Source organism: Hirundo rustica, chromosome 9 (assembly GCF_015227805.2).
Source record: "Hirundo rustica isolate bHirRus1 chromosome 9, bHirRus1.pri.v3, whole genome shotgun sequence".
Lineage (NCBI taxonomy): Eukaryota > Metazoa > Chordata > Aves > Passeriformes > Hirundinidae > Hirundo > Hirundo rustica.
In genome coordinates, this window is record NC_053458.1 from 3,639,370 (window position 1) to 3,664,538 (window position 25,169).

Consider the following 25,169-nt stretch of genomic DNA (forward strand, 5'->3'; position numbering starts at 1 on the left):
AGTCCTTGGATACATGGAGCTAAAAAGTCAGCAGAAATAAAAGTGGTCTGTGAAGTTCCTTATGGCCCTCTGACAACAAATAAATATAAAAAGATAACAAAGAAGTCCAAAGATAGCAAAAGCCCAAAGAAGCCTCTTCCTTCTCTCCAACTTTTTTGTTTTCTTAGATCTCTAGTATTATTAAATACCAGAATAAAAATTTTATTTTTAATGCAGAGTTTACTGCTGATCCAATACATTCATGGTCTCATGCACTTAATTAAAAGAGGTGTTGACCTTAATATTTTTCCCTTCTCTAAAACATTTACAAGTCAAATAAAGTTAGTCAGTAAGTGAAAAAGATAAAAATAAAAAAGCACCCTTCAAATATCCAATTCTGAATCTCTTTGTGAAGTGGTTGTTGGAACAAAGGTTTAATTCTAAAAGTGATTAAAATAATAATTAAAAAAATAAGGGCTTTTAAAGCATAATTTCTTAAAACAAATCTATACTACAAGCTTTCAAAATCTTGTCACTAAATATGACTCTTAAGACAGAATTTCCTCATAAGTCACATATTTATAAGGAGAAACTTTTTTTAAAAAATGCATAATTCTATTTTGAGGACTGATTTGCATCTCATAATGTGTCGTTTGCTGTTTGTTACTTTCCAAAATAAAGTGAAGTGGCTCTGAAAGAGATGCTGCCTGCAAATATTGTTCAAATGTTCCTCCTCAAGGCCAGGGAGCAGAACTGCACCCTTCCATCTCTACTAGGACCTGCTTACTAGGGAAATTCCTGCATTCACAACACTGGGAAGTTTCTGCCATATTAATGGAATCTTAAAGAATATCACCATTTCTTTTTCATTTATTTTTTTTTCAGGAGTTCAAAAAAGTTCCTGCTCAGCACTCACATAACATTTTCCACTGCCAGAGCTCACAGCTTTCCCCTGAAGGTGATCAAGGATTGTTATCTCTGCTCTGCATGGGAAGAATAATAATGACAACATAAAGATCCCAGTACCCAAACTGAGTAAGGACTGATTTACTCAAGGCACAGAGAGATCTTCAGGACTTCGTTAAGTTAAATCTGAAGATTAAATAATTTGCAGCTTACAGACTGAGTCAGTGGCAGGTTTGGGAACAGCATTCAGTCCACATTAAACCATGGTTTTCCATGCTGTGAGTTAACAATCATTAACTAAATGACAAAGGTTTTGCTATTCTTGGTGTAGTGCCCTTCTTTGCATTTCAGAGGAATTACTGGGCTCTTAAATTGGCTGTCAAATTTGCTGACTTGGTACCTGGCTGGCTTTCAAAATATATATTAAAAGTCTTGCCTTTCTCAGCTATTTCTTCAATAAAACTTTTTTTAAATTAGATTAAATTTTGTGATCTTACTTATAAAGTTAAAATCAACAGCGAAAATTTAAAAATCTTATCAGTCACCTTGTACATACTATTAAAGAAAACACATGCAAAGGGAGCAGGACCCAGCAGAAAGGGCACTGAACTAAGAAACTGATGGCAAAATTTCCCAGTTGCTTAAATAAGGTCAAGCTTTCAGCTTTTCAACTCGTTTTACCTCCAGCTTTCCCCAAACTCTGTAATCTCAATTTCTCTCTCAATTGGTTTCAAAATGTGTGGATAATTACTATTTTACTTCCTTCTCTTCCGTGGGGACTTTAAACACCAATAAGTTAAATTAATTACAGCTAGATCCCAAGGTCCTACATCCATATGGAAGACTACACAGATTTGAAGCTCTAATTATACTTTAAATATTGCACACTGAATCACACGCCTTGATCTACCTCATGTAAGAGAATTAACTTCCAGACAGACTCTGGGTTAGAGCAAGAATGACAAGCTAAATGGCCTTAAATAAACTCCTGACTGGAGCTGTAGCTCATATTAGAAAGGCTGGAAGACTTTTTATAACCAGCTGCTTATACAGTTTATTTTTATCTAGGTCTTTATGCTTTTATTTCATGACATTGTAGGGTTTTCACCTGTATAGCTGGCAGTGTGCACTCCTTCATTTCAGATCATACAAGGTATGTGATCATGGCAACAGTAACTATGCTGTGAATTTTCTTTTGTCATGTTTAATTGACTGGTCATTTAGGAACCAGCCTGGCCAGAGGAGCAGAGAAACTCGACTAACAGCTATCTTCTATCCAAATACCAGATTCACAAAAGCGTTTTTTTAATCCATAATTGTGCATTAAAAATCTGTAAGAAGCGTTCCAAGTGAAATATCTCTACATATCACAAGACTTTTGTTTTGTTATTAAGCTGTACTCGTTGCTAAGGAAGAACAGAGAAGATCAAAGGACTTCTAACAACTAGAAACTCAAAGGTGAGGGATTTTTTATTTCTTTAAAGATTTATCACTGACCTACAATGGTTGTTGGATCATAGTTCTATGAAAAGACTGAAATTATGTGAGCTTGCTTTGCTATTTCCTATGTGCTGTCAAACAATATCTCAATTCATTTTTTGATTAGCAACATGACCATGCATTCAAGCAGCCTGTTTACAAATCCATACGCAATTGAAGTGCTAAGGACTAAAAAAGAAGAACTTGTACAAGGCATAAATGACCCAGACCAGCTCCTGCACTGGCTGATAGAAAATGGTGTTTTTACCCCAGAAAAAAAGCTGGTCCTGAGTTTCTACAGGACACGAACAGCAAAGAACTCTCGGGTTTTAGATATACTCATTTCTCAAGGTGAACGAGCCTGCAGGCTCTTTTTTTATCCATGTTTAAAGCAAGTGGAGCCAAAACTTTACAGCAAGATAAGAAAGTATGTCAGTGAAGTAAATGAAAGCATTGGAGATGCCAGAAGACAGTTGGTTGGGTATTTACTTGAAAAAGATAAAGTTTGGTTTGAAAATAGCAGCAAACAGCACCAGGGGAAAAAAGACAGACCTGGGGGGAAAAAGCACAAAGGGAAGAAGAAAGAAAGAGTAACTCCACTTTCAAGGGCAACAAAGCCCCGAAAAGACCCTGCTGCTGTCAACATCTTTGCTGCAGTTGCTAAAGGCTCCCTTCCTGAGTTAGAGAAAACACTGAAGGATAATGAGCTCAATGTGCTAAACCCTTCCAGTGAAACACTCCTGCATGTTGCAGCTGCTCATGGCCATCTATCCATCATGGAATATTTGCTCAGCAAAGGTGCAAGGACAGGTGTGAAGGACAGGAAAGGGAGAACAGCCCTGCACAGGGCTGCTGAGAAAGGGCATGGAGGGGCAGTCCAGGTGCTTCTCCGAGGTGGTGCTTCCATACACACTCTGGATATAAAAGGCAAGACACCCCTTCACCGGGCTGCAGAGAATAACCACAGCCACATTCTGAAGATACTCCTGAAAGAAGAGGCAAGGAGCTGCAGGAATCAGCACAAATTTTTACACATGGCAGCTCTTAGAGATGAGAGCAGCCTGGCCAAAATGCTTTTAGAGGCTGGTGCCTCCCCTGAAGGAAAGGATTGGAGAGGACAGACTGCCCTCAGTTATGCTGTTTCTCAGGGATCTGAAAACACTGCAAAAGTACTTCTAGAAGCCGGAGCCACTGTCGATTCCAAAACGGTTGAAAGAGCCTTCAACAGCAACCACCCATCCATCTTCAAAGTACTGCTGGAATATTCTAAAGATCTGTCTGCTGACATCATGGAGTCAGCTCTTTTTAGAGCTGTACAGAAGAATCTGCCCAGTGCTGTAGAGGCTTTAATTGACAGAGGCACAGATATCAACGCCCACAACACGATGCATTACACTCCTTTGCTGCTGGCCTGTGCAATGGGCAAAGCGGAGTCAGCAGAAGTTCTAATGGAAAAGGGAGCAAACTTGGGAATAAGAACTCCTGGCGCAGACACAGCTTTGCACCTGGCGGCGCAGGCTGGGGCTGCTTCCATCGCAGGCCTGCTCCTGAGCAAGGGCATGGACACAAACGTCAGGAACCAAGCGGAGGAAACCCCGCTCCACATTGCTGCGCTCCAGAATAACGGAGCGCTCGTTGGCCTTTTAGCCACTGCTGGGGCCAGGATTAACGCCGCCACTAAAGACTTTGCTACTCCCCTGCACATCGCCAGTCAGAGAGGGCACGCTGATGTCGCCCGACAGCTGCTGCGCCACGGAGCTCACGTTAATGCTCAGGACAAGCAGGCAAAGCGCCCTCTACACCTGGCTGCTGAGCAGGGAGACAAAGCACTGACAGAGACGCTCCTGAAGGCCGGAGCTGATCCCAACGCACAGGACAAGGAGAAGAAAACTCCCCTGCACGCCGCAGCCCTGAGAGGACACCTCAGCATCGTGGAAGTGCTGTTGGCTACCGGAGGGAGAGCTGGAGCTAAGGACATGGATGGATGCACCCCGCTGCACTACGCCACCATGAAAGGAAACACAGACATCGCAAAAGTTCTCCTGGCCTCGGGGAAAAATAAAAAAATCGATGACAGAAACGTTTGGAGGAAGACAGCGCTGCACGTTGCAGCGGAGTACGGGCACGGAGAGTTGATAAATCTCCTGCTGAGCCACGGGGCTGCCATCAACACCTCGGACAGCAGCAGGGACACTGCCCTGCACTGCGCCTGCAGGGCCGGGCACCTCGGGGCTGTGAGTGCCCTCCTCGGCTGGTCACGGGGGGAAAAAGCAAATTTACTCGCTGTGAACAGCCTCAGAAAGACCCCACTGCAAGTAGCGGAATGTAATGAGACAGAAAACCAGGCTCAAATTTTAACGCTGCTGAGAAAGAAAATGTTGATAACAAAATGAAGATGTAAAGGAAAAAAACTTTACATCTAAGTGAGGAAAACCAGGCTCAAATTTTAACACTGCTGAGAAAGGAAATGTTGATAACAAAATGAAGACGTAAAGGAAAAAAACTTTACATCTAAGTGAGGAATGCTCTGTAATTTGATTTGGATAGTCCTAATGTGGAATATGATTGAGAATTATGCTTGAGCTGGCAGAATTAAGTTAGCACAAGTGATCTCGGAAAAAAGGGATCTTAAAGACACTGTTAAACTTTTAAGTATCAATTAGTCTTGTGTATCTTTCATGAATCACATACTTGGGACCTATTTAAAATGCTCTAGCCTTAAACACATTGTGTTTGACCTCTTCTAGTATAAATCAAGACAAAGATAGAAAATATCTTTTCATATATCTGTGAATATTAGCCTGTATGGATAGCTTAGTTAGGCATTGTTTGGCAAAATCACAAGTTAAAAAAAATCTCTTAAGAATAGAAAGATGTCTGTATTTCCTCAAGGTATTCCTGAGACTAGAACAATTATTAACAATTATTTTTCCATCTTTTGTCATATCATTGTCTACCTTTTGCATTTTTAAATAGAGAGAACAAAACCCATCACATTTGCCATTTATTAATTTCACTTTCATTCCAGCACGAAGATAAAATATGTAGAATAAAAAGGTTGCAAAAGAGTTTCTTGGTTCAAAATATTTTTGTACTGAGATGACAACACAAATATAAACAGAGTCACTTTCTGAGTCAATAGAAAGTTCTGTGGGGTTATTTCTCTAACGATAATCAACCCTTATACTTCCCTTCAGATTAAAAGCCAAGTAACCACAAACACTCAAACACCTTTTAAGAAACAAAACATGGGTTTAAGAAAGCATGAAACGAAAACTGATTTTTTTTTTTTTATCAATAAAAAAACACTTTAACTTGACCCTCGCAATGCTGTGGTGAAGGAACAGACATGACCATGAACTCGAAAGACACAGGCACACTGTCTCAGAGGATCACGGAACCATTTAGGATGGGAAAGACCTCAAAGATCATCGAGTCCAACCCGTGACCAATCACCACCTTGTCAAGCAGAGCACTGAGTACCACCAATCCTCTTCTTAAACACCTCCAGGGATGGAGACTCCATCGCCTCCAACCTGGGTAGGGTGTTCCAATGTTTAATCACCTCTTCTGTGAGGAAATTTTTCCTAATATCCAATCTAAACCTCCCCTGGTGCGACCTGAGGCTGTTTCCTCTTGGCCCGTCCCTTGATCCCTGGGAGCTGAGCCCGACTCCTGGCAGGGAGTTGTGGAGAGAGAAAAGATCCCCCCTGAGTCTCCTTTTCTCCAGGCTGAGACCCCCAAACAACCCATCACACTTGTGCTCCAGGCCTTTCCCCAGCTCTGGACACCTCCAGCCCCTCCATGTCCTTCTGGCAGTGAGAGGCCCAGACCCGCACGCATCTCTGAGGGTGCCGCTCACCAGCGTGCGCCCCAGCCTCGCATCGCCGCCTCCCGCACTCCCCTTTCCCCTTCTCTCTCAATCCAGCCGTGTCCCCTCAGCTCCCGGCCGTGCCCCTTCAGTCCGGCCATATCCCTTCAGCGGTCGCCATGTCCCCTCAGCCCAGCCGCGTCCCCTCACTGCCCCGCCCCGTCCCTCAGCTCGCCGCCCGCCCCAGCCGCTCCGCGCTCCGCCTACCCCAGCGCCATCTCCGCCTCCGCCGCTCCTCGGGGCTCTGCTCCCGCCCCTTCCTGCGATATCGCCGGGCCCGCTGTCATGGCGGCGGCGGAGGAGCCCGAGGTGGACATCGAGGGGGACCCTGCGGCCGCGCCGGGGTGAGTGAGGGGCGCGAGGGTCCCGCTGCGGCTCGGCCAGCGCGCCCCGTCCCCCCGCGGCGAGCGGGAGTCGTGAGGGGAGAGCCGCTCCTGAGGGGGGCGGCCCGGGCCGGGCGCTTCCCGGGAGAGACCTTGGAGTGTCACGGAGTGCCCGTGGAGAGGGGGCAGCGCCCGTGTGGGGCATCGTCGGGAGGGGCACTGAGAACGGGGCTGGGATAGCGCTGGTGTGAGGAGAAGGCGGAACCGCCGTCATGGGATCCCCCAGAGGCCGGAACAGCGCTGTGAGGCTGCTGGGAGAATCCTTAAAATACCCACGGAGAAGGTGCTGGGTTGTATAACTGTGTTAGCGAGCTCGCGGAGGCAGGGAGGCTCGGAAAGCTGAACGCCGGGCGGAGGTGCAGAAAACGGGTTGATAGAATCGTAGAATGTTAAGGACTGGAAGGGACCTTAAAGATCATCTAATCCCAGCCCCTCTGCCATGAACAGGGGTATCTCCCACTAGAACAGGTTCCTCAAGGCTTTGTTCAGTCTGGCTTTGAATATTGCCAGGGCTGGGGCATCCACAAATCTCCGTGGGAAATCTGTGCCAGGGCATCACCACCCTCAAGTAAAGAATTTCTTCCTAATACCTAACTTAATTTTTCCCTCTTGTACCCATTAGACCTATGGCTCCAGCTCCTGCAAAGAGCCCCTCTCCAGCCTCCCAGTAGCCCTTTCAGATAGTGGAAATTTGCTATCAGGTCTCCACACGACCTTCTCTTCTCCAGGCTGAACAGCCCCAGCTCTTCCCGCCTGTATTTGTGGGGGAGGTGCTCCAGTGCTCTTATCAACGATGTGGCTTCCTCAAGACTTGCTCCAACACTTCCATGGCCTTCTTATGTAAGGGCCCCCAGAGCTGGATGCAGCACCTCACTCCAGGTGAGGTCTCACCAGAGCAGAGCAGAGGGGCAGAATCCCCTCCTGTGCCCTGCTGGCCTTGCTGCTTTTGATGCAGCCCAGCATCCCACTGGCTTTCTGGGCTGCAGCAAATTCACAGATAAGGGATGCTGAAGTGAGTAGGCAGTGACTGTAATGCCTCAAATCGAGCACTTGCAGGTGCTGGGAGAGAATGAGAGGCTTGCACCAGAGACACATTGCCCTCAAGCAGCCCCTGCCACTGCTGCAGACAGGCTGCTGGCAAAGGGGGCTCTTGATCCCACCCTCTCCTGGCTATGCTCAGAAAGAAGCAGGAGTTGTACTGATCTCTGGACATGGAGGCTCATCCCGATCCTTTATCCCAGAAAGAGATGTTTGAAGTGCTGCACAAAGCAATTCAGAGCAGTAGGTGAGTTTAATTTAGCAGCACTGCAGGGAATATAGGGCTAATTAGTCTTTAGACAAGCCTGAATGTTCTGGAAGTAAAGGTTTTTGAAAACAAGTAATTACACAAATTACTAAGTAGGTTTTGTGCTGTGTGGGAAAAAAAAAGGAGGCTGATCAATGATGTTAATCAGTGACAGATCTCTAATTAGTAGTTATTTACAGAAAAGGTTAAATATAAACTGGATAAAGTCTGTATGAGCATGGGATTAAATATTGGGAAGAAATTTTTCCCTGTATGGCTGGTGAGCCCTGGCCAGGTTGGACAGGGCTTGGAGGAACCTGGTCAGGGGGTTGAAATGAGATGATCTCCCAACCAAACCATTCCAGGATTTTATTTCTTGCTTCTAACAACCTGTACGACAGGATTCTATTAAATAAACCTTGTGCAAGCAGGACCTCTCAGCAGGAAAAGCAGTTTGCCTTTACAAGAAAATGCTTTTGCTTTATTGAGCGTAAGATGTAGAAATGTTAAGTGGAGATAATACAACTCAATTACGTTGAATATTAAAAATAGAGTGGTTCTGAACACTGGAATCTCTTTCAGAGATCATGAAAACACAGCATCAAGCCTGCTGCAGGATCACTATCTTGATTCATCTTGGAGAACTGGCAACAGTCTTGTAAGTATTTTTTTTAAATCAATGCTGCTTATAGCAAGGTTATCAGTGTTTCTGTGTTTTCTCTTCCCTCCTTTTAGGTTTTTATCCTAAAGTAAAAAGTGCTTCTTCCTTAATTTTAGAAACTATTGATTGTCAGTACTCAAGTACAATGTGACAGAATTCAGATATTAAGATGTATTTTTGTTGTTTGCAGCCCTGGACGTTGGACAGCAGCATAAGTGAAGAAAACAGGGCTGTCATTCAGAAGATGTTGCTGGAAGAAGAGTATCCTTTTGCTGATTTGGTTTTATTTTTTCCTGTAGAATGCTAAAAAGCCTCCTATTTCCAAAAGAGCTGGACAAATCTTTCCCTGTTAAGGTGACTGAAGCCCTGTCAACTTCTAGGAAGATTGCAGAAATCCTGCTGTAGAAACTGCACTGTTTGTTTCTACAAATTTCTGGGTCATTCTGAAGCAGTGTAATTGATCTGATTATTAAAATTCTCACATGTACAAATATCTCTGATGCTTTGAAAACTTAATGACTATTTCAGGTATTATTTATCTAATAAATCACTTTCTGAAAAAATATGGATCAACCAAAAGGAGGTGGAGAAAAGATCTGTGAAAAGGTAAGATCTGTCTGGGAAAAATTCTTAATTAGCTGAGTAGAAATGAAAAGTCCTTCTAAAATAAGGTTATTTGATGGATATGCACCAGCAGCACAATTACTAATTCTTGTTTTCACTCTTGCATTTTCAGCCCACATAAGAAAACTGGAAAAGCCATGTACGTACATTTTAACGGTTGAATTGCATTTTTAAGTGTGGTGTCTGATTTTGTTAAGTTACCAGATACTACTTCAATAAAATTAAAGTTTCTTTTGTTTGGCTATATGAAATTATTTAAGAGACCTTTCAACGGGAAGAAAACAACCAGGTTTTGGGGAGTTTTTTGGTAGCACAGTAGTCTTTATGATAAAAAATTGTTAATTCTAGTTGCCTTTTTACCTGAACTTCTGTGTTGCCTGCTCTGATGTATTTCTGCGCCATTGGTCACTGATGAGGATTGAGTTGCCTTGGATCTTCCATGATGATGGAGAAGCTGATGTGATTCTCAGTATTTTATTTATGAGTCACATTCATGTTTAGAGCAATACTTTGAGTTTTACCAAAGATGGGGAGTACTCCTCCTGCCAGAAGGTGCCTTGGGTGACTGGGATTGGAGAATATCTGGATTTGGGGAAGGACTGATTTCTGTTTCCTGCATTCATTCCCAGGGTGCGTTCACCTACAAAATCACCTGGCTGCTCCTTGAAGTGGACATCAGAGGAAAAAGAGCTGTTTGAACAAGGATTGGTGAGTTTGTTTGTATATATATGTGTGTGTATATATATATATAAAAATATAAATAATATTTTAAATTGAATTGATGAGTTTGTCTTGAACAGTAGAGTAGTTGATGTGAATAAGCAGGTTGTATAAATACAAAGCTGCATTAACTATGAGAAACGTAGTGTGTTCTGTGGGCAAATCAGGTAAGAAAGTAAAATCCTTTACTGTTGTAAGGTCTGCAGAGATTATGTGGTTGTGCCAATTGTAAAAGGAATTGTTCTTTGCCAAGCACAAGGATTCCTTGGGATAGCAGGCAGCAGAGTGCCTGAAATGGGTGAAGATGCTTTCATTAAGAATAACAATAATTCTTTCTACTGGATGCAGTTTCCTTCTTGGTAGAACATAAATAGTGAGGTTCTTTACCATGGGTTTGCCGTGCTGTTTGTGCATTTTAATGAAAAATGAAGTTTTGAACTCATTTGACACATGCAGTGTCGTGTCTGGGATGTCAGAGTTTGGGTCACTTCCATGTGCTTTGTTGTTGCAGGTGAAATTTGGCCGCAGGTGGACGAAAATTGCCAAACTGATCGGCACTCGAACTGTTCTGCAGGTTAAGAGCTATGCTCGGCAGTACTTCAGGAACAAGGTAAATGGAGCATCCCTGGAGCTGGCAGGAAGGTGTTTACCAATGCATAGCTTGGTTTTAATCTGTCTTGTCAGGGCACTGCTGTCAAAGCATGTACTCTATTCATGCCCATATTCAGAGAAGGGGAATATCCTTATTTGCAGATTCAAATGTGAAGTCAGACCTGATTTCAAATTTCTCGAGTGACTACTGTTTTTGTTGCTGGTATAACTGAACAATAAATGCAGTATAATTGTGGTCCCTGTTGGTCGTTAGTCTGAGAGTACTGGTTTTCTACTACACAGCCCTTTGTGCTGTGTATTGTAGTTTTAGCTTCAGCCTCATTTGAGATTTCATGGGCTTTAAGAAGAAATAACTACTTTCTAGGGTTTTTTGACTGGAAATAGATGTAAATTTACACTTGACCTAAAATATACCTATAATCCTGTGTAAAAGTCAGTTGCAATGGATTAAACTAAATTCAAATTATAAACTGAAGAAGAAACAACTTCAGAATATCTGCTGTTCAAATAAAACAGCCCATATTATTTGGGAAGCAGATGGTTTGGGTTTGTTTTTCCCTCCTAAAAGTGTTTTATATTTTCCTAAGGCAAAAAATGGTGATTCAGAAAAAGAAGAGCAGAGTCAGTGTGGGAGCAGCCTTCCCATGGAAGATGGGCCAGGGGTGGAAGCTGGAAACTGGAGAGGCCGTGCAGACCCCAACCTGAATGCGGTGAAAATAGAAAAGCTGTCAGATGATGAGGAAGTGGACATAACTGATGACATGGATGAACTACTCACTCCTGCCTTCCAGCAGGAAACAGGGAAGTCGGAGTTGTCTGTCATCCCAAAAAGTCCAGTTGAAGAAACAAAAGCAGTGGAACAAGGTTTTTCGTCTGCTGGCCACAGCTCTGCAACTGCTTTGCCTAAAGAAGATCCTCAGCACACCAGGCCAGAGAGAGTGGATGCTTTGGTATTTCCTGCTGTGGCAGCAACGTGTTCCCAGCACCTGAATGGGGATAAATCTGTGAATTTGGATTACCAGCAGTACAAAAGTTTTCTTGAGAAAGCTGAACAAGGTGGAGCAGTGACATGTCGTGGGACTGCACAAGGAGCTGATCGGGAGCTCAGTGAGGAGCAAAGAGACCTGGCTGATAATGGATTGCTTTTTCCTTCTCCCTGCCAAGTGGATGAAGATCATCAAGAGGAAGCAGAGGAGCTAAAGCCACCTGATCAAGAAGTGGAGGTTGACAGAAGCATCATCCTGGAAGAAGAAAAGCAGGCTATTCCCGAATTCTTTGAAGGGCGCCAGGCCAAAACACCAGAGCGTTATTTGAAAATCAGGAATTATATTTTGGATCAGTGGTGAGATGCATTAATTTCTTTTACTGAAATAAGTGATTAAGATGTCCTGCTCTGATGTAGTTAAAACACCATTTAGCACTAACAGCTTACTTCTGAATAGAGTGAAATTAATTGTATGGTAGCTTGCCAGTGAAGAGCATTCATTATTAATGCTTCTTTTGCATCTTCCTGATTTTTTTCTCTGGCATCCTGCAAGCTGAGTGATGAAAATAATTTGAAGCATTAAGAAAATGAATGTTCTGTACCAGAATGGGCTGCATTTATTTTGGCTGTACTATTTTCTTGCCATTTTTGCCATCTTATACATAAGAATGGTTTTAATCAGTGGTTCCTTAAAATAACCAATGGCATTAATTCTGTAGCCCTGCCTTTACAGAAGGGTAGTAAGAGGTAATAATCTGTGCTAGAGCAAATAATGGAGACCAAAAGAATGCCTCAGATTAGGAATCAACTTGGAGTGGTGCTTGTGCACTAAAATACTGTATATTCCATCTCCAAAAAATCAGTGTAAGGAACTGCAGCGACTTGTAGGAGGCTCAGGATAATTTGGTTGCCAGTTTTGGTTTGTGCTTGCTTTGAAGTAGAACGAATTACTGAGTTTAACTCTGTTATCACTCAGTTGTCTCATGCCCTGACAGCTTCTAGTCGCAAAGACTAAAATTTCATTCCACACCAGGGAAGTGTTGAACTGAGAAGATTCAGCATCAGTGTAAAGGAAGGAGAATAAATGCATAGAGAGTGAAAACAGGACCTCAGTAATAGTCACCCAATTCCTTCATCCCCCCGTGGTTTGTTCTGCTCTTTGAGCAGGTGCTGTGCTTTGTTTTAGGGAGAGATGTAAACCCAAATACCTGAACAAGACCTCGGTGCGTCCAGGCTTGAAGAACTGTGGGGACGTCAACTGCATTGGGCGGATCCACACGTACCTGGAGCTGATAGGAGCAATCAACTTTGGCTGTGGTAATGGAATTTCTGTTAGAGTCAATAAAGAGCCTCTGCTGGTGCAGTGAAGGGCTGCTCAGTGCTAGGGTGTGCTGCTCACACAGAGGATGCACATTCATCCTTGCTAGGAAGGACCTTATTCTCTCATAACCTTGGAAATCTAGAGGAGCTCGGAACCTTTTAATCTTTTAGGAACTTTGGGTTTACACAAAACTTTCTATTTTTTCTTTTTATTTCCCTTTACTCATGTTTAGCCACGCACCAGTTGGTGGGATGTTTGTTTTGTTTCGTGCTTTTCTGTGTCTGCTGATACCAGCTCTGTCTGAAATTCTGCCCTCCTTATTAGGCAGAATTCAAGTAGTTGTTTCTTTTCCCACAGTTAAATTATAACCATTTCCTAAATAAACACCAATGCCTTCATCCTCAGGGCTACTTTTTAAACAGGGCAAGTGTTAAAATTAGATGACCTGTTAAAAGTGAGCATGCACCTGTAACTTGATGTTGGTTTAGACTGAATGACTTTTGGTCCAAAGCTGAACGACAGTCACCTAGGAGAGGAGCAATGTCCTGCAGTTACATTTTGTCTGAAGTAAAGTTATTAAAAATTAATTTACAAGAAGGAGGCTTTGTTGTTTTAAAAGTGTAGTGGGAGAGGGCTGTGCCATCTCAGAATTAGAACTATCAGGAGATGTCTTTACCGTGATGGTTTTGGTTGCTTTCTCCCCGTGCCGTTTGCTGTTGTCGTTTACCCGGGTCGTTGCTGTGTGTGTGGCAGTGCTGCGTGGCGCTGCTGACGCGGGAATTGTCCCCTGTGTGTCCCGCAGAGCAGGCCGTGTACAACCGGCCCCAGCCCGCCGACAGGAGCCGCTGCAGGGAGGGCAAGGACACGGTGGAAGCCTATCAGCTGGCCCAGCGCCTGCAGTCCATGGTACAGCCCGGGGGCAGCGCCGAGCAGGGGAAAATCCTCCCAGCTTGCATTTGTGAGCCGGGGCACCTCAGGGAATTTACAGTTTCCTTAGAGTGCCCTGTGATTCAGGTGTCAGTCTTGGTGTCTCACACCCACTCACATGTCCTGGTACAAGTGTCTCACACCCATTCAGTGTCCAGGTACTTCTTGCAGGCCTTCCCCTGCAGCCTGAACCCCGTGCTCCCCACCTCTCCCTAATTTATTAGCCACAAAATAGCGAAGTGCATTGCAGAGTGCGATTAAGTTGCTTGCATTTCAGCTGTTAAATACAGTAGGTATACGTTATGGCTTACTGAGAGCCCTGTGCACACAATTAAATGGAGCAGTAACTCATTTATAACTGCACAAATTACCGAGGCTTGCCAGAGTTAATTTTTATATTCGCACTTAATGTAGCATTTTTTAAGGCCTTCACAGCAAAGTAAATCAGTTGATGAGAGGGAGACTAAATCAATCCCACTTTAAAAATAATAAATTGAAATGTAAAGAACTGTAGCATACACTAAATGTAAACACACTGAGTTTATAGCTTTGTGTGTTGTCTGAGCATTAATTCAGAGCTGGACATCAATGCCCTGTTGCTGATATTCCATGGAACATGAACAGGCTTTACAGCCTTAAACCCCAAAAACTTTACTGATGATAATTCATGACAGATTGTGAACTACTTAATTCTGCAGAAATCCAGGGTGTTCTTTATTTTCTGGGAACATGCTGGAATGTCAGTACCATTCCTGGGGGCAGTGACCTTTTGGACAGCGTCCTTCTGGCTGCCTAGATGAAGGATGCAGATTTTTCAGGGCGAGAGCTTTGACTCACTGTGGTTTCTTGCCTCAGCGCACGAGAAGACGGCGAGTGCGGGACCCGTGGGGAAACTGGTGTGATGCGAAGGATTTGGAAGGACAGACATTTGAGGTAGCTCTCCTGTGTTTTAAACTTACCTTAAATCATCAATTCTTGCTAATTGCTGAAGGTGCTGTTGCATCAGACAAGAGATCAGTCACAGGGACTTCACCTCTCTTGTGGAAGTGTAATTTGAAAGTATTGCAGTAGCTGGTACATCTTTATCCTGATAAGTACAGCTGCATTTGGGGTTTGCAGAGGGGTTTTATGGCCATAAAACTCTTCGCCTTGTCTTGTAGGAGATTTCACGACCCGTTGCTTTCAGTTAACTGCTTCTAGGGTAATGGTAGGAGATGGGAGAATGGCATTTAAATGTTATTTTTTCAGTCCTATATGGTTTCCTTGTGCTCATTATGCAGGTGATAATGAGTTCCTAATATTAATTCTGCTACTAGCAATATCCCCAGTAATACTGTGGTTTATTAAGTGCTTAAAAAAATCATACAAGATTAAATATTTTATGGGAGAATTGGAGAGAAAATATATGTCTGTTCCTACAATTACAAATTACATGAAAAGTGAAGTACTGTAAACATACAATTTTCCTGTATAAAAAAGGATAAGAGGACAGGGATATCAAGAATTTATTCTGGGCTCGTTTTGCAATCAGGGCTGAAAAAGCACTTCAGACATTGAATCATTCAATTTTTAAAAAAATCTTTTCAGCATCTCTCAGCTGAAGAATTAGCAAGAAGGAGAGAGGAAGAAAAACTGAAACCTGCAAAATCTTCTAAAGGTTCGAGACAAATCAAAAGGTATTTGATTACATCCTGTTTAAACATAGATCTGCTAGAAATGGAACAAATGTCCTGCGTCATGTCAGGCTGGAACCCTGCACAGCATTAATATATATCCTGGTCTAAAATAGCAGGGATGCATTTCAGATGTTCCGTGTTGGAATTCAGGAGTGTGGGAAGTGACATTTCTGTATTTGGTGGAAGTCATCCTAATGTGGGATGAGAAAATCCGGTGAAGAAAACAAGGTTATTCCTCCTCTGCCGAGGACTCAGTGGGAAACTTGTAAAATTTCCTGACTGTCCTACATCTTTAGAGAAATTTTCTTTCATTTTATAGTTCCTTTGATCCCTTTCAGCTGATACCATGCTGTTTGTTCACGGAAGAAAAGCAGGTATGTACCTCGAGTGAATTACTGAGAAGGCTCCATTGCTTAGGTTACTTTTCTTATTATTGTGTTTATCATTTCAGGAGCCCTTTCAGGTGAAAGTGTCTTCTGAAGCACTTTTAATCATGGATTTGGTGAGCATTAAGTTTTGTCTTTCAAAAAGCTCTGATGTGTATGCTGTGGGTTTGGTTCTTTATTTTAATGAGCGACATAACAAGACCAAGAAAAGAGAGCAGAGAAGCTGTGGCTGCCCCATCCCTGGAAGTGTTCAAGGCCAGGTTGGGTGGAGCTCTGAACAGCCTGTCCAAGGGAAGGTGTCCCTGCCCATGACAGGGGAGACAATGAGATAATCATTAAGGATCCTTCCAACCCAAATCATTCTGTGATCCCTTCCAGTCAGACCTAGAAGTGAGAATCTACTATTAAATAAACCCCCTGAAATGAATGGGTTTTGTATTGTGCTTAATGTACAACTATTGACCTTCTAGAAAAACTAATAAGTGCTTTGTTACTTTACTGGGAGCTTTGCTACCTACTGCTCTCTGTCATACTTGAAATCTAATTTGCTTAAAGCTACTTTCTGAAACAGACTGCCCTTCTGAAACCTATGGCTTCATTTTCTCCCGGTCTGGGAATTGATTTTGTGCTTGCAAAGCAGTGTGTGGGTTTTTTAAGAATAACAAGTTGTACCAAAATGTGTGCAGTTGTTCAGCACTGCCCAAGCTGCAGTTTTTGAAGCCAGCATTGCCTCATGTATGGAAGTGTTGCACCCTCGCACTGCATCTTGATGTGTACATAATAAGCAAATTTCATCTTTTCTGTTTGCTTTAAATGGAAGTACTGGGTATTTGAGAGTCTGGAGTTGTCTTGAGTTTTCCATCTGCATATCCTTGAGAAGTCACTGACTTGTGAGAAATCCCACAACTTGGACTTTGCTACTTGTTTATCTCATTCCAGCACTCTCACGTGTCTCTGGCAGAAGTGATTGGGCTGCTTGGTGGAAGGTACTCTGAAGCTGATAAAATTGTGGAAGTAAGTGTCTTTTCACATTTTCTCTATAATACTAAAACTGAAATTATTATTTATGATTAAGTTATAATTTGAATAGACATAACTTATTTCTAAAAGGCAACTAATTAAACATATTAAAGTTGACATTCATTACTGTAGACTTGAAATATGAAAGTTAAGCTTACATTCAAGTTTCAGCTGCATCTTGAGGAATATCTGGTGAATGACTCTTAAAACTCTGCAAGTTTTCTGTAACTGATGGAGGTTGCTGTTGGAACCCTGGAAGCTGAGAATTTCAAGCTTTCTGTGTTGACCCTCAAGAGAGCACTACATTTGACCTGAGGCTGTGGAACAGGCTTCCAAAATTGAGTGATAGCACTGTGATTATGGGTGTGGAGTTTGAATAGAAGTGTGTAATGTCACAGGATGCAAAACTTAGAATTTAAGGTTTTAGTATATAGTAATATATATAAGGCAAGATGGAGGATTTAAGGCATTGGCTAAGCTCTTCTTTCACCTTCTTCTTCATGGGTTTGGGTGGTGTTTTCTAATTGGGTGAAAAGGTCTGCATTGCGGACCATGGTTGGTTGGTTATTGGGTTAAAAGTAGAAATAGTATAGGTGTCATCTCATTATTGGACAAATTATGCTTAAAAGACCTTGGAAAGAGTTAGAGACACCTCCATTTTCTACCTTGTCAGTTAGAACTCGCAACTCGTGAGACTGTACTTTAGATAAGAACTTGATAAACAACTGAGTCCAAGCATTAATCCCAGCTCCAGCAGGAAGAAAGGAAGATAAACCCCCTGCATTTTAATGGTGCCCTGTGTGAGGATCAAACTCAGGACCTTCAGTGCCAGAAAGTTCCTTGCCCTGATGCAGCTGGAGGTTCTCTCCCCAGGTGTGCGCAGCGGAGCCGTGCAACAGCCTGAGCACGGGCCTGCAGTGTGAGATGGACCCGGTGTCCCAGACTCAGGCCTCGGAGTCGCTGGCAGCCAGGGGCTTCCAGGTCATCGGCTGGTACCACTCGCACCCTGCCTTCGACCCCAACCCCTCCATCCGCGACATCGACACCCAGGCTAAGTACCAGGTACAGCCCAGACATAGCAACACACCCCTGAAGCCTCCCTGGGGTTCACAGGGGAATTCGCTGCTGCACCGCTGCATCTTACATCAGCTCAGCATAAATTGATATAAAAGCTGCTCTTTAGGTTTTAGCATTGCTGTTCGGAGTAAGTCTGGTTTTTTGTCTGTGGTGTTTTTGGTGTTTTTTAGAGCTATTTCTCCAGGGGTGGTGCCATGTTCATCGGGATGATCATAAGCCCTTACAACAGGAATAATCCTCTTCCCTATTCCCAGATCACCTGTCTGGTCATTAGTGAGGAGATCAGTTCTGATGGTTCCTATCGTAAGTACCCCTGGTTAGTTCAGTGTCCTTGCTAAACCCCTGGTTACTCCAGTGTCTCAATTCTCCTTTTCCTTTTGCGTGTTAAGGGGAGGATGCCTGTTTTTGAACCTGAGAAATCAGTAGTTTTGTATTTATGTTGGTGATATGATGGCATTATATAAATGGTGTCATTTATAATGGTAACATGTGCTGGATAAATGCAGGAATTTCACTCAGAGAATAAACCTGTGTGTTGTCTGTGTTGTCAGAGCAGGAATACACAAGTATGAATACATATGAGATTGATCTTTGATCTCAGTAGTTCCGCAATTCCTGAAAGAAGTGAAAGGGTTGGGACACAGGTCACTGTTATTTACATACAGAATACATTTGAACAGCTTAGAAACTGTTTCCCCTGTTTTACTGCTCTGGGAGACAAAAGTAAATAGCAAAGAATTGGCCCCTATAGTAACCAAAAATCCTTAATTTTTGAGTAACATGGCATTTAGAAGGTCAGAGGATCAAATCAATGTGCCAGCTGTCCAGGGGAACCCAAGGCACAAAAGCTGAAATGGTGCTGGCATGAACCCCTACCTAAGGGAACAAATTCCTGATTAAAAAACCATTGGCATTTCATGAAAACAGGATCTTTTCCTTTCTTGAACAGTTTAGGACATACCACATAAAATTTGCTGTATTGCAAATGATGATCAGATCTTCTGCTCTTTTCCTGACATGGATTTGAGGAGAATTCCCCTGATAACAGTGGATGGTTCTGGTAGCTGCCCATTCTCTCTCCTCTTCCCTCTATTTATAAATTAAATATAAACTCTATTGCCATGGAAAGTACACATTTTTGTCGTCATGTGCATTTTCTGTCAGAGGATTTCAGATTTCTGTTTAGCTCCTGAAATCAAGGTTTTACAAAATGCCATCTCCTCTGGCTCTTTGGAGATGATTTACTAAAATGTACAGTCTCTTTCTTTCTCCCTGATTTTTGGTAAACGAATTGTATTCTGCAAATAACTTTCTGATGGTCCTTTTAAAATATTTTTTAGAATTCTCTTCCCCCACCTGCAGTAAACTAGAAGAATTTCTTCATCTCTGAGCAAAATTCCTTTGAAAGTGGAAACAATAGTCAGCACTTCACCATCAGCCCATTCATTCTGAAAAACCAAACCTTTTTTATTATTTTAGTAACCATATAACTCTTAGGCTACAAAAATGCAACTAAGTCAGAAACACTCAGTTCATTTTTCCATTTCTGGGTTTGTTGTAGATTTCTGTGTCCTTCCTTATGGAATGGGAATTGGCAAGGGCAGGGAGTAGAACAGATTTGTTCCTACTCCCACCAGAGTTAAATTTGGAATCCAGAACACGTCATCCTTTAACCTTAATGTTGTCAAGTAGGACAACTACAGGCTTCCACAGTCAGTAATAAATGAGGAACAGTTATGGGGAGGGAAGGGGTTGCACCTAAACTAAGCAGGAAAAAAACAGTGGAGTGTAGCAGAAACACTGAATAATGATCTTCAATTGATTGCAGGCCTGCCCTACAAATTTGAAATGGAACAGATGTTGGAGGAGCCTCAGTGGGAATTAATATTTGAAAAAACAAGGTGGATAATTGAGAAATACAGATTTTGCCACAGGTATGCATCCAATTCTGTTACAAACAGCTAGGTTGGAATTTTCATACATTTATTGTTATGTTTCAGTCAAGACCTGTGGCTGCTTTCTCCAGCACTCCTGTTTGTTTTTCTTCCAACAGCAGTGTCCCCATGGATAAAATTTTTCATAGAGATTCTGACCTGACCTGTTTGCAGAAAGTAAGTTCTCCTAACTTTTTTTTACATTAGATGTTTTTTTTAAATGCAGACCTGTTTCATGTCAGAAGTCACCTGGAGTTACACTTTTACAAATTAGAGATGTAAATTATGATAATAAATGATTTCTGTGGCACAGCTTATTTACTTACAACACAGTGAAAATAAAGATCCTCCTCTGAGAGAGGTGGGGGTGTGGTTACGTGCAGACACCGGGTTTGACTCTCAGTTTGAAGAGAAATTAATGACAATTAATTTCTCCGGTCTCTCCTCGGCATTTTGTGTGCTTTCAGCTTCAAGACCTGCACACATGGGCAGATTTGGCCTTCCTGGTCCTTTGTTCCATCAGTAAAACAATGCTGTGCCATGTTTATCATGGATAAGTAGGAACTTTAATTTTCCAGTCAGTGTAGTCACTGCTCTGGAGCTCTGACTAATGGCAGCTGCACCATTATTGCACAAACAAAACAGAAACTCTGCCCAAAGCAAAAGACATAAACACAAAACTTGCAGACATCGATTTTTTGTTGTTGTTGTTTCCTCTCAATGCATCTTTGCTTATAAAGTGTAAATCTAAACTTGAGTTGGTAGAATGCTCTGAAATTAAATTGTTGGGTAATTAGTTTTAAATGCTTGGGTTTAGATCACCCTGTTCCTTTTAAATTTATAACGTACACTTTTTGTAGTGCTCATCCTAAATAAATAAATAGAAATCTCTTTGCAATACTTACCAGATAAAAGAGGGGGGAAATGACAATTTAAAGCAGATTTCCTTTTCTTTTGCCTAGCTTTTGGAGTGCATGAGGAAGACTTTGGGCAAGGTAACAAACTGCCTCATCGCTGAAGAATTCTTGACTCAGATAGAAAACTTATTCCTTTCCACATACAAGAGTGAAAAAAACACTGAAGGAAGTGAGAATGAACGTTCACACAAATTGCCAGTGTGATGGCTTTGGAATTTTGATTTCATTTTTTAATTTCTTTCCCTCCTCTCCATTATGTCAACTCTTTCAGAATTGTTATCCCTTTTACTAGTGGCTGTAAGAATCCAGTGTCATCTTATTGTTGCGGTTTAAAAACACTTTGAAAAATCCTAATGTGTGTGACCTGTGTGCCCGAGGAATGCTTAATGCTAATGAGTGCCATGGAGTTAATTGCTGGAGAAGTCTGGTCTTTGGGAACAGGACAGGACACCCTGTCAAGAGTGCTGTGCATCAGTCTTCAAGGAGAGTTTGTCCTCTCTCAAGTCTTTCAGTTTGGGAATTTTCTCTAATGTTTTTACACGTGCACCTCTAATTCAGAATGAATTTGTTCCTTTGCTTCAGAGCCTGTAAGTTTGAATGAGTTCACAAAAGGGAAACTTAACTGAAATGAGAGTTTTGTAGCTCAGACTTTTCTGGTGTCCAGTAAGAAGTTTTCATCCAGTTGTAGCAAAATACATCACCCAATTCCTTTTTTTACCATTATTATTCTTACTACTTTTCCCCATTGCTTCTGATGGTCAAGTAGCTTTTTTGGCACATTCTTTGTCATCCTGCTTCTATATTGGGGAGAAAAAGTTTCATGACTTCTCAGTAGTGGCTGTGTTTGTTTCCAGTGGAAATACTAACTCCTGTTTTACTACAGGTTGCCTCTTTCTGACCTTCCATTCTACAGGGAGGTTTTATGTTGTTCTCCAGATAATTGTGGTTTGTCCACTTCTAATTGCCACTGTTTCCTGTGGAAACAAGAGTTCCTGATTGATGGCAAACTGAGTGCAATGAGCAGAAAAGGATTTGTGGTTTTGAAGAAAAAAAAATCCTACTTTTATATTTGGAGTTTTCTCTATAATCAGTACCAGAGAAAACCACTTGTTTATATCAGTTCCTCAGTTATGGTTTCATACAGGTATATATTTAGATAAATCAGTGACAGATTGATCTCGAGAAGTTTCCCAATTGCAGCTTGGAAATGTTTCATGAGCTGTATCACTGTGAATCTTTTTAGAAGAAATGTGCTTTAAATGTTGCTTTCTAAATACTAGGAAAACTTGTCTAGAGGTTTTACTATTTACACATGTTTATCTTGGGCAGAGTTTCTCAGAGAGGTCTAAAATATATTAGTCTTAAGCAAGACTTTGAGTTTATATCTAGAGGGGAGACAATGGACCCAATTTTTATTTTAAGAAAAAATGTGTGTGTGTATATATATATATATATAGTTCTATATAACATAAATGGAAGTTAAAGATTTTATATGTTTCAGCTTTTTGTTTGTATAAAGAGTTTGAAAAGCTTTATAATCATAGAATTGCATCCCAAGGAGGGAACTCCTTCGCAGGAAGTTGATGTTATATTTTTATCAGGCCTCCTGAGTCTCTTTCTGTCACTAAGGGGAAGGAGCAGAACCTGATCAGATGGAAATGTGAGCCCTTGAAACTCAGTGCTTTTCCCACATTTGAGAGCTGTGGACTCCAAAGTACTGGTGGCTCTTGTGTGCTCTCTCTGTGTTGTGCTGGTGCACAGCTTTAGGTCCCACTGCTGTGTGTAATTTACCACTTGATGTATCCACCTCTCTCTGGCCTGTTGACTCAGTCTGCATTTACTCTAAACTCTCATCTTTGGGGCATCCTGCCCACCACTATTGCCTGGATTCCTGGCTGAGCTATGCTCCAGGTGGGAGAGCATTCCTCTTTCTCCTCAGGCATGGCGTGTTGGGCTGCAGCTTTGCACAGGTTACTCTGGAAAATCCCTCAGTGTCAATGTCCTGACAGTTCTAATCAGAGCTTCTAGGAGGAGGATTTTGAACCTCTCTTGTCACAGCACCATGAAGTAGATGCTGCTCGTTGTCCACACACGATTCCCAGCCCTTTAGGGATGGGTCAGGATTACCCAGGTCCTGCCTGCTTCCCTCTTCAATGATCACTGAGGTAAAGTAACACAGTTCTAGCATTGTATGTAACAGTGGCGTTACTTAAGGAAATTTTTGAGCAACCCACCCAGACTTCTGAAGCAATTTTTTCTGAGGACATGGGGCAGGATTGAGCCTTTGACACACATGTAAAGGCTCCAGAGTTCCAAGTGTTTTTTGCTGGGTGGTGTGGGAGAAAATACAATGCTTGGACCATCGGGATCCAGTGTACCACACAGAATTCTATAGGAATTGGAAAGAGCACAGTTGTGATGCTGAGTAATGATTTTGTTGACAGGAGCCAGGGTAAGAAAATAAACTAACTTGCTTTTCATCCTTTAGTTTCACTGAGTGGTTAAATGATACGAGTTTGGAAGTTGCATGCTTCCCAGGAAATAAAATTCTGTTTTACTAATATATCAGTTCTACCAAACACATTTTAGGCATGAAAGTTTTATATTATAAAGCCTTTTTCCCCCATCCAGGCTTTGTTTCAGTGGACCTGTGTGGACTAATATCTTCCTTTCCATAGGACCAGTGTTACACCTTACCAAGTTGTTGCTCAGGACATGAGAAATTGTTGGGTAGTGAGTAGAATAACGCAGTTAAAACTGGAATTCAACAGGTTAGAAAAGGAAAAAAGAAATTAACAAAAACCCCCCAAAATAAACCCAAACAACCCCCCTAAGATGTCACTTCTGGCTGATATCCCTATGGGCATTTATTGGCCGAATCATGTTTTGCTCTCCCAACTACCAGCAGTGCTGCTTCACAGGGGTGCACATCTTGTGTGCAAGGGGAGGGAACATCCCTATTTTTATTTTTTTAAGACTAATTAACTTTCCAAAAACAAGTCACTTGAAAAAAAAAAAAAATAAAATCCAAAACCAGGTAAAAAAGTTCACGCCGCTGCCATTGATACTCAGTGCTTTTTTCCTTTGCTTGCTTCTCTGCTGTTTCCGACTGATGACGGACGAGAGTCTACTAATAAAGGCTGCACCTGCACTACCCTGGAAGGTGTGTCTGTGTTTGTGCCAGCTCCTCGCCTCCTTTGGGGCTCGAGTTCTTTGTTCCGTGTCCCGGTGCCAGAACAGAGCTCGGTCCCAGCAGAGGGCGCTTCGTCCCAGCCGCTGCCGGAGCGCTTCGGAGCGGGGCTGTGCTTGGCGTGCGTGTGAACCTCTGCGGGGAGCGCTCGGGGCAGGAGTGCCTCGCCAGGGAGTTCTTCATGGCTTTTACACCCCCTCAGAAGATGCGGGGAGCGCTCGGGGCAGGAGTGCCTCGCCAGGGAGTTCTTCATTGCTTTTACACCCCCCCAGAAGATGCTCCGATGGCACTGGAGGCGGGGATGCTGGGATGGTACCCCCGTGTTTGCCACACGCAGCTCAGTCCTGAATCAGCAGCGTGAGGGCTCTGCATGGGCGCATCCTGAAGGTGCCCCACAGATCCCTTCCCATCAGCCGTATTCCCTCCCCAGATCTGATCCAGGGGTCTTGGTTCCAGCTCTGGCACCAGATCCTTTCTGCTGTGCTGGAGAGAATCCACTCTGCAGGGCAGGGCTGAGCCATGAGGGCACAGCGGGGGTAGGGGGAAGAGGGGCTGTGGAGGACAGTGCACCCTAAAAGGAGGGTATGGCACAGCTGAGCACCCCGAGTGTCTGCATGGGGAGGGAGAGGTGCTGTGCACCCCGCAGGAAGTGAGGGATAAGGGACTTCATCCATCCCCACGGGAAGTAGCTGGTGGTTTAACATCCCAGTGAGCACTGTAATCACATGTGATGCTGGACAAAGTATTTAATGGCCTAGATAAAAGTACTTGGGCTGTTTAATTGCTGTTTTACATAGACCTACTGCCCTACTTTTACAGGGTTTAGAATTGTGCTGAGAAATTGTTTCCATGGAAGCAGAGATCACTAAAGAAATAATGCGCTCCACATTTCCTACAGGATTTTTCCTTTTACAGCCTGCTGTTGTAAATAATTAACTCTTCCAGTACTGTTCCTGCTTAGCATGGATTAAAAGAAATAGTACTTTTTTTGGTGTCATAGAAGCATGTTTTTTAATATATATAAATATATAGCTAGTTGGAAAAACTTGTCTTTGAAGTTTACAGAGGGGAAAATCCACCAGTAAAAGAAAAAGTCGGTGATGAAGTGCACTTTTATTTTGAACTATATTTCACATTTGTCATTAAATAACATGAAATAAAATATAGACAAGATATGAGGAGGTAGGTGATAGTTAAATGGATTTTGACTTTGAAG

At 42.6% G+C, this 25,169-nt stretch overlaps 2 protein-coding genes across 2 annotated transcripts; both read left to right on the forward strand.

Moving 5' to 3' along the window:
* Positions 1-2,501: 2,501 nt before the first annotated feature.
* LOC120756536 (CARD- and ANK-domain containing inflammasome adapter protein-like) lies at positions 2,502-4,757 on the forward strand. The gene has a single exon (XM_058421850.1). The coding sequence runs from the start codon at positions 2,502-2,504 to the stop codon at positions 4,755-4,757; it is 2,256 nt and encodes a 751-aa protein (XP_058277833.1).
* A 1,694-nt stretch (positions 4,758-6,451) lies between these two features.
* On the forward strand, positions 6,452-23,897 carry MYSM1 (Myb like, SWIRM and MPN domains 1). Its single transcript, XM_040073119.2, has 20 exons — positions 6,452-6,579; positions 8,486-8,561; positions 8,755-8,825; positions 9,093-9,170; positions 9,301-9,327; positions 9,818-9,896; positions 10,420-10,518; positions 11,108-11,862; positions 12,692-12,822; positions 13,629-13,732; positions 14,609-14,686; positions 15,341-15,429; positions 15,749-15,803; positions 15,881-15,931; positions 16,755-16,829; positions 17,709-17,897; positions 18,083-18,215; positions 19,741-19,846; positions 19,966-20,023; positions 20,809-23,897. Exons 1-20 carry the CDS (start codon positions 6,521-6,523, stop codon positions 20,965-20,967), a joined length of 2,472 nt encoding a protein of 823 aa, XP_039929053.1. The 5' UTR covers positions 6,452-6,520; the 3' UTR covers positions 20,968-23,897.
* Positions 23,898-25,169: the final 1,272 nt, after the last annotated feature.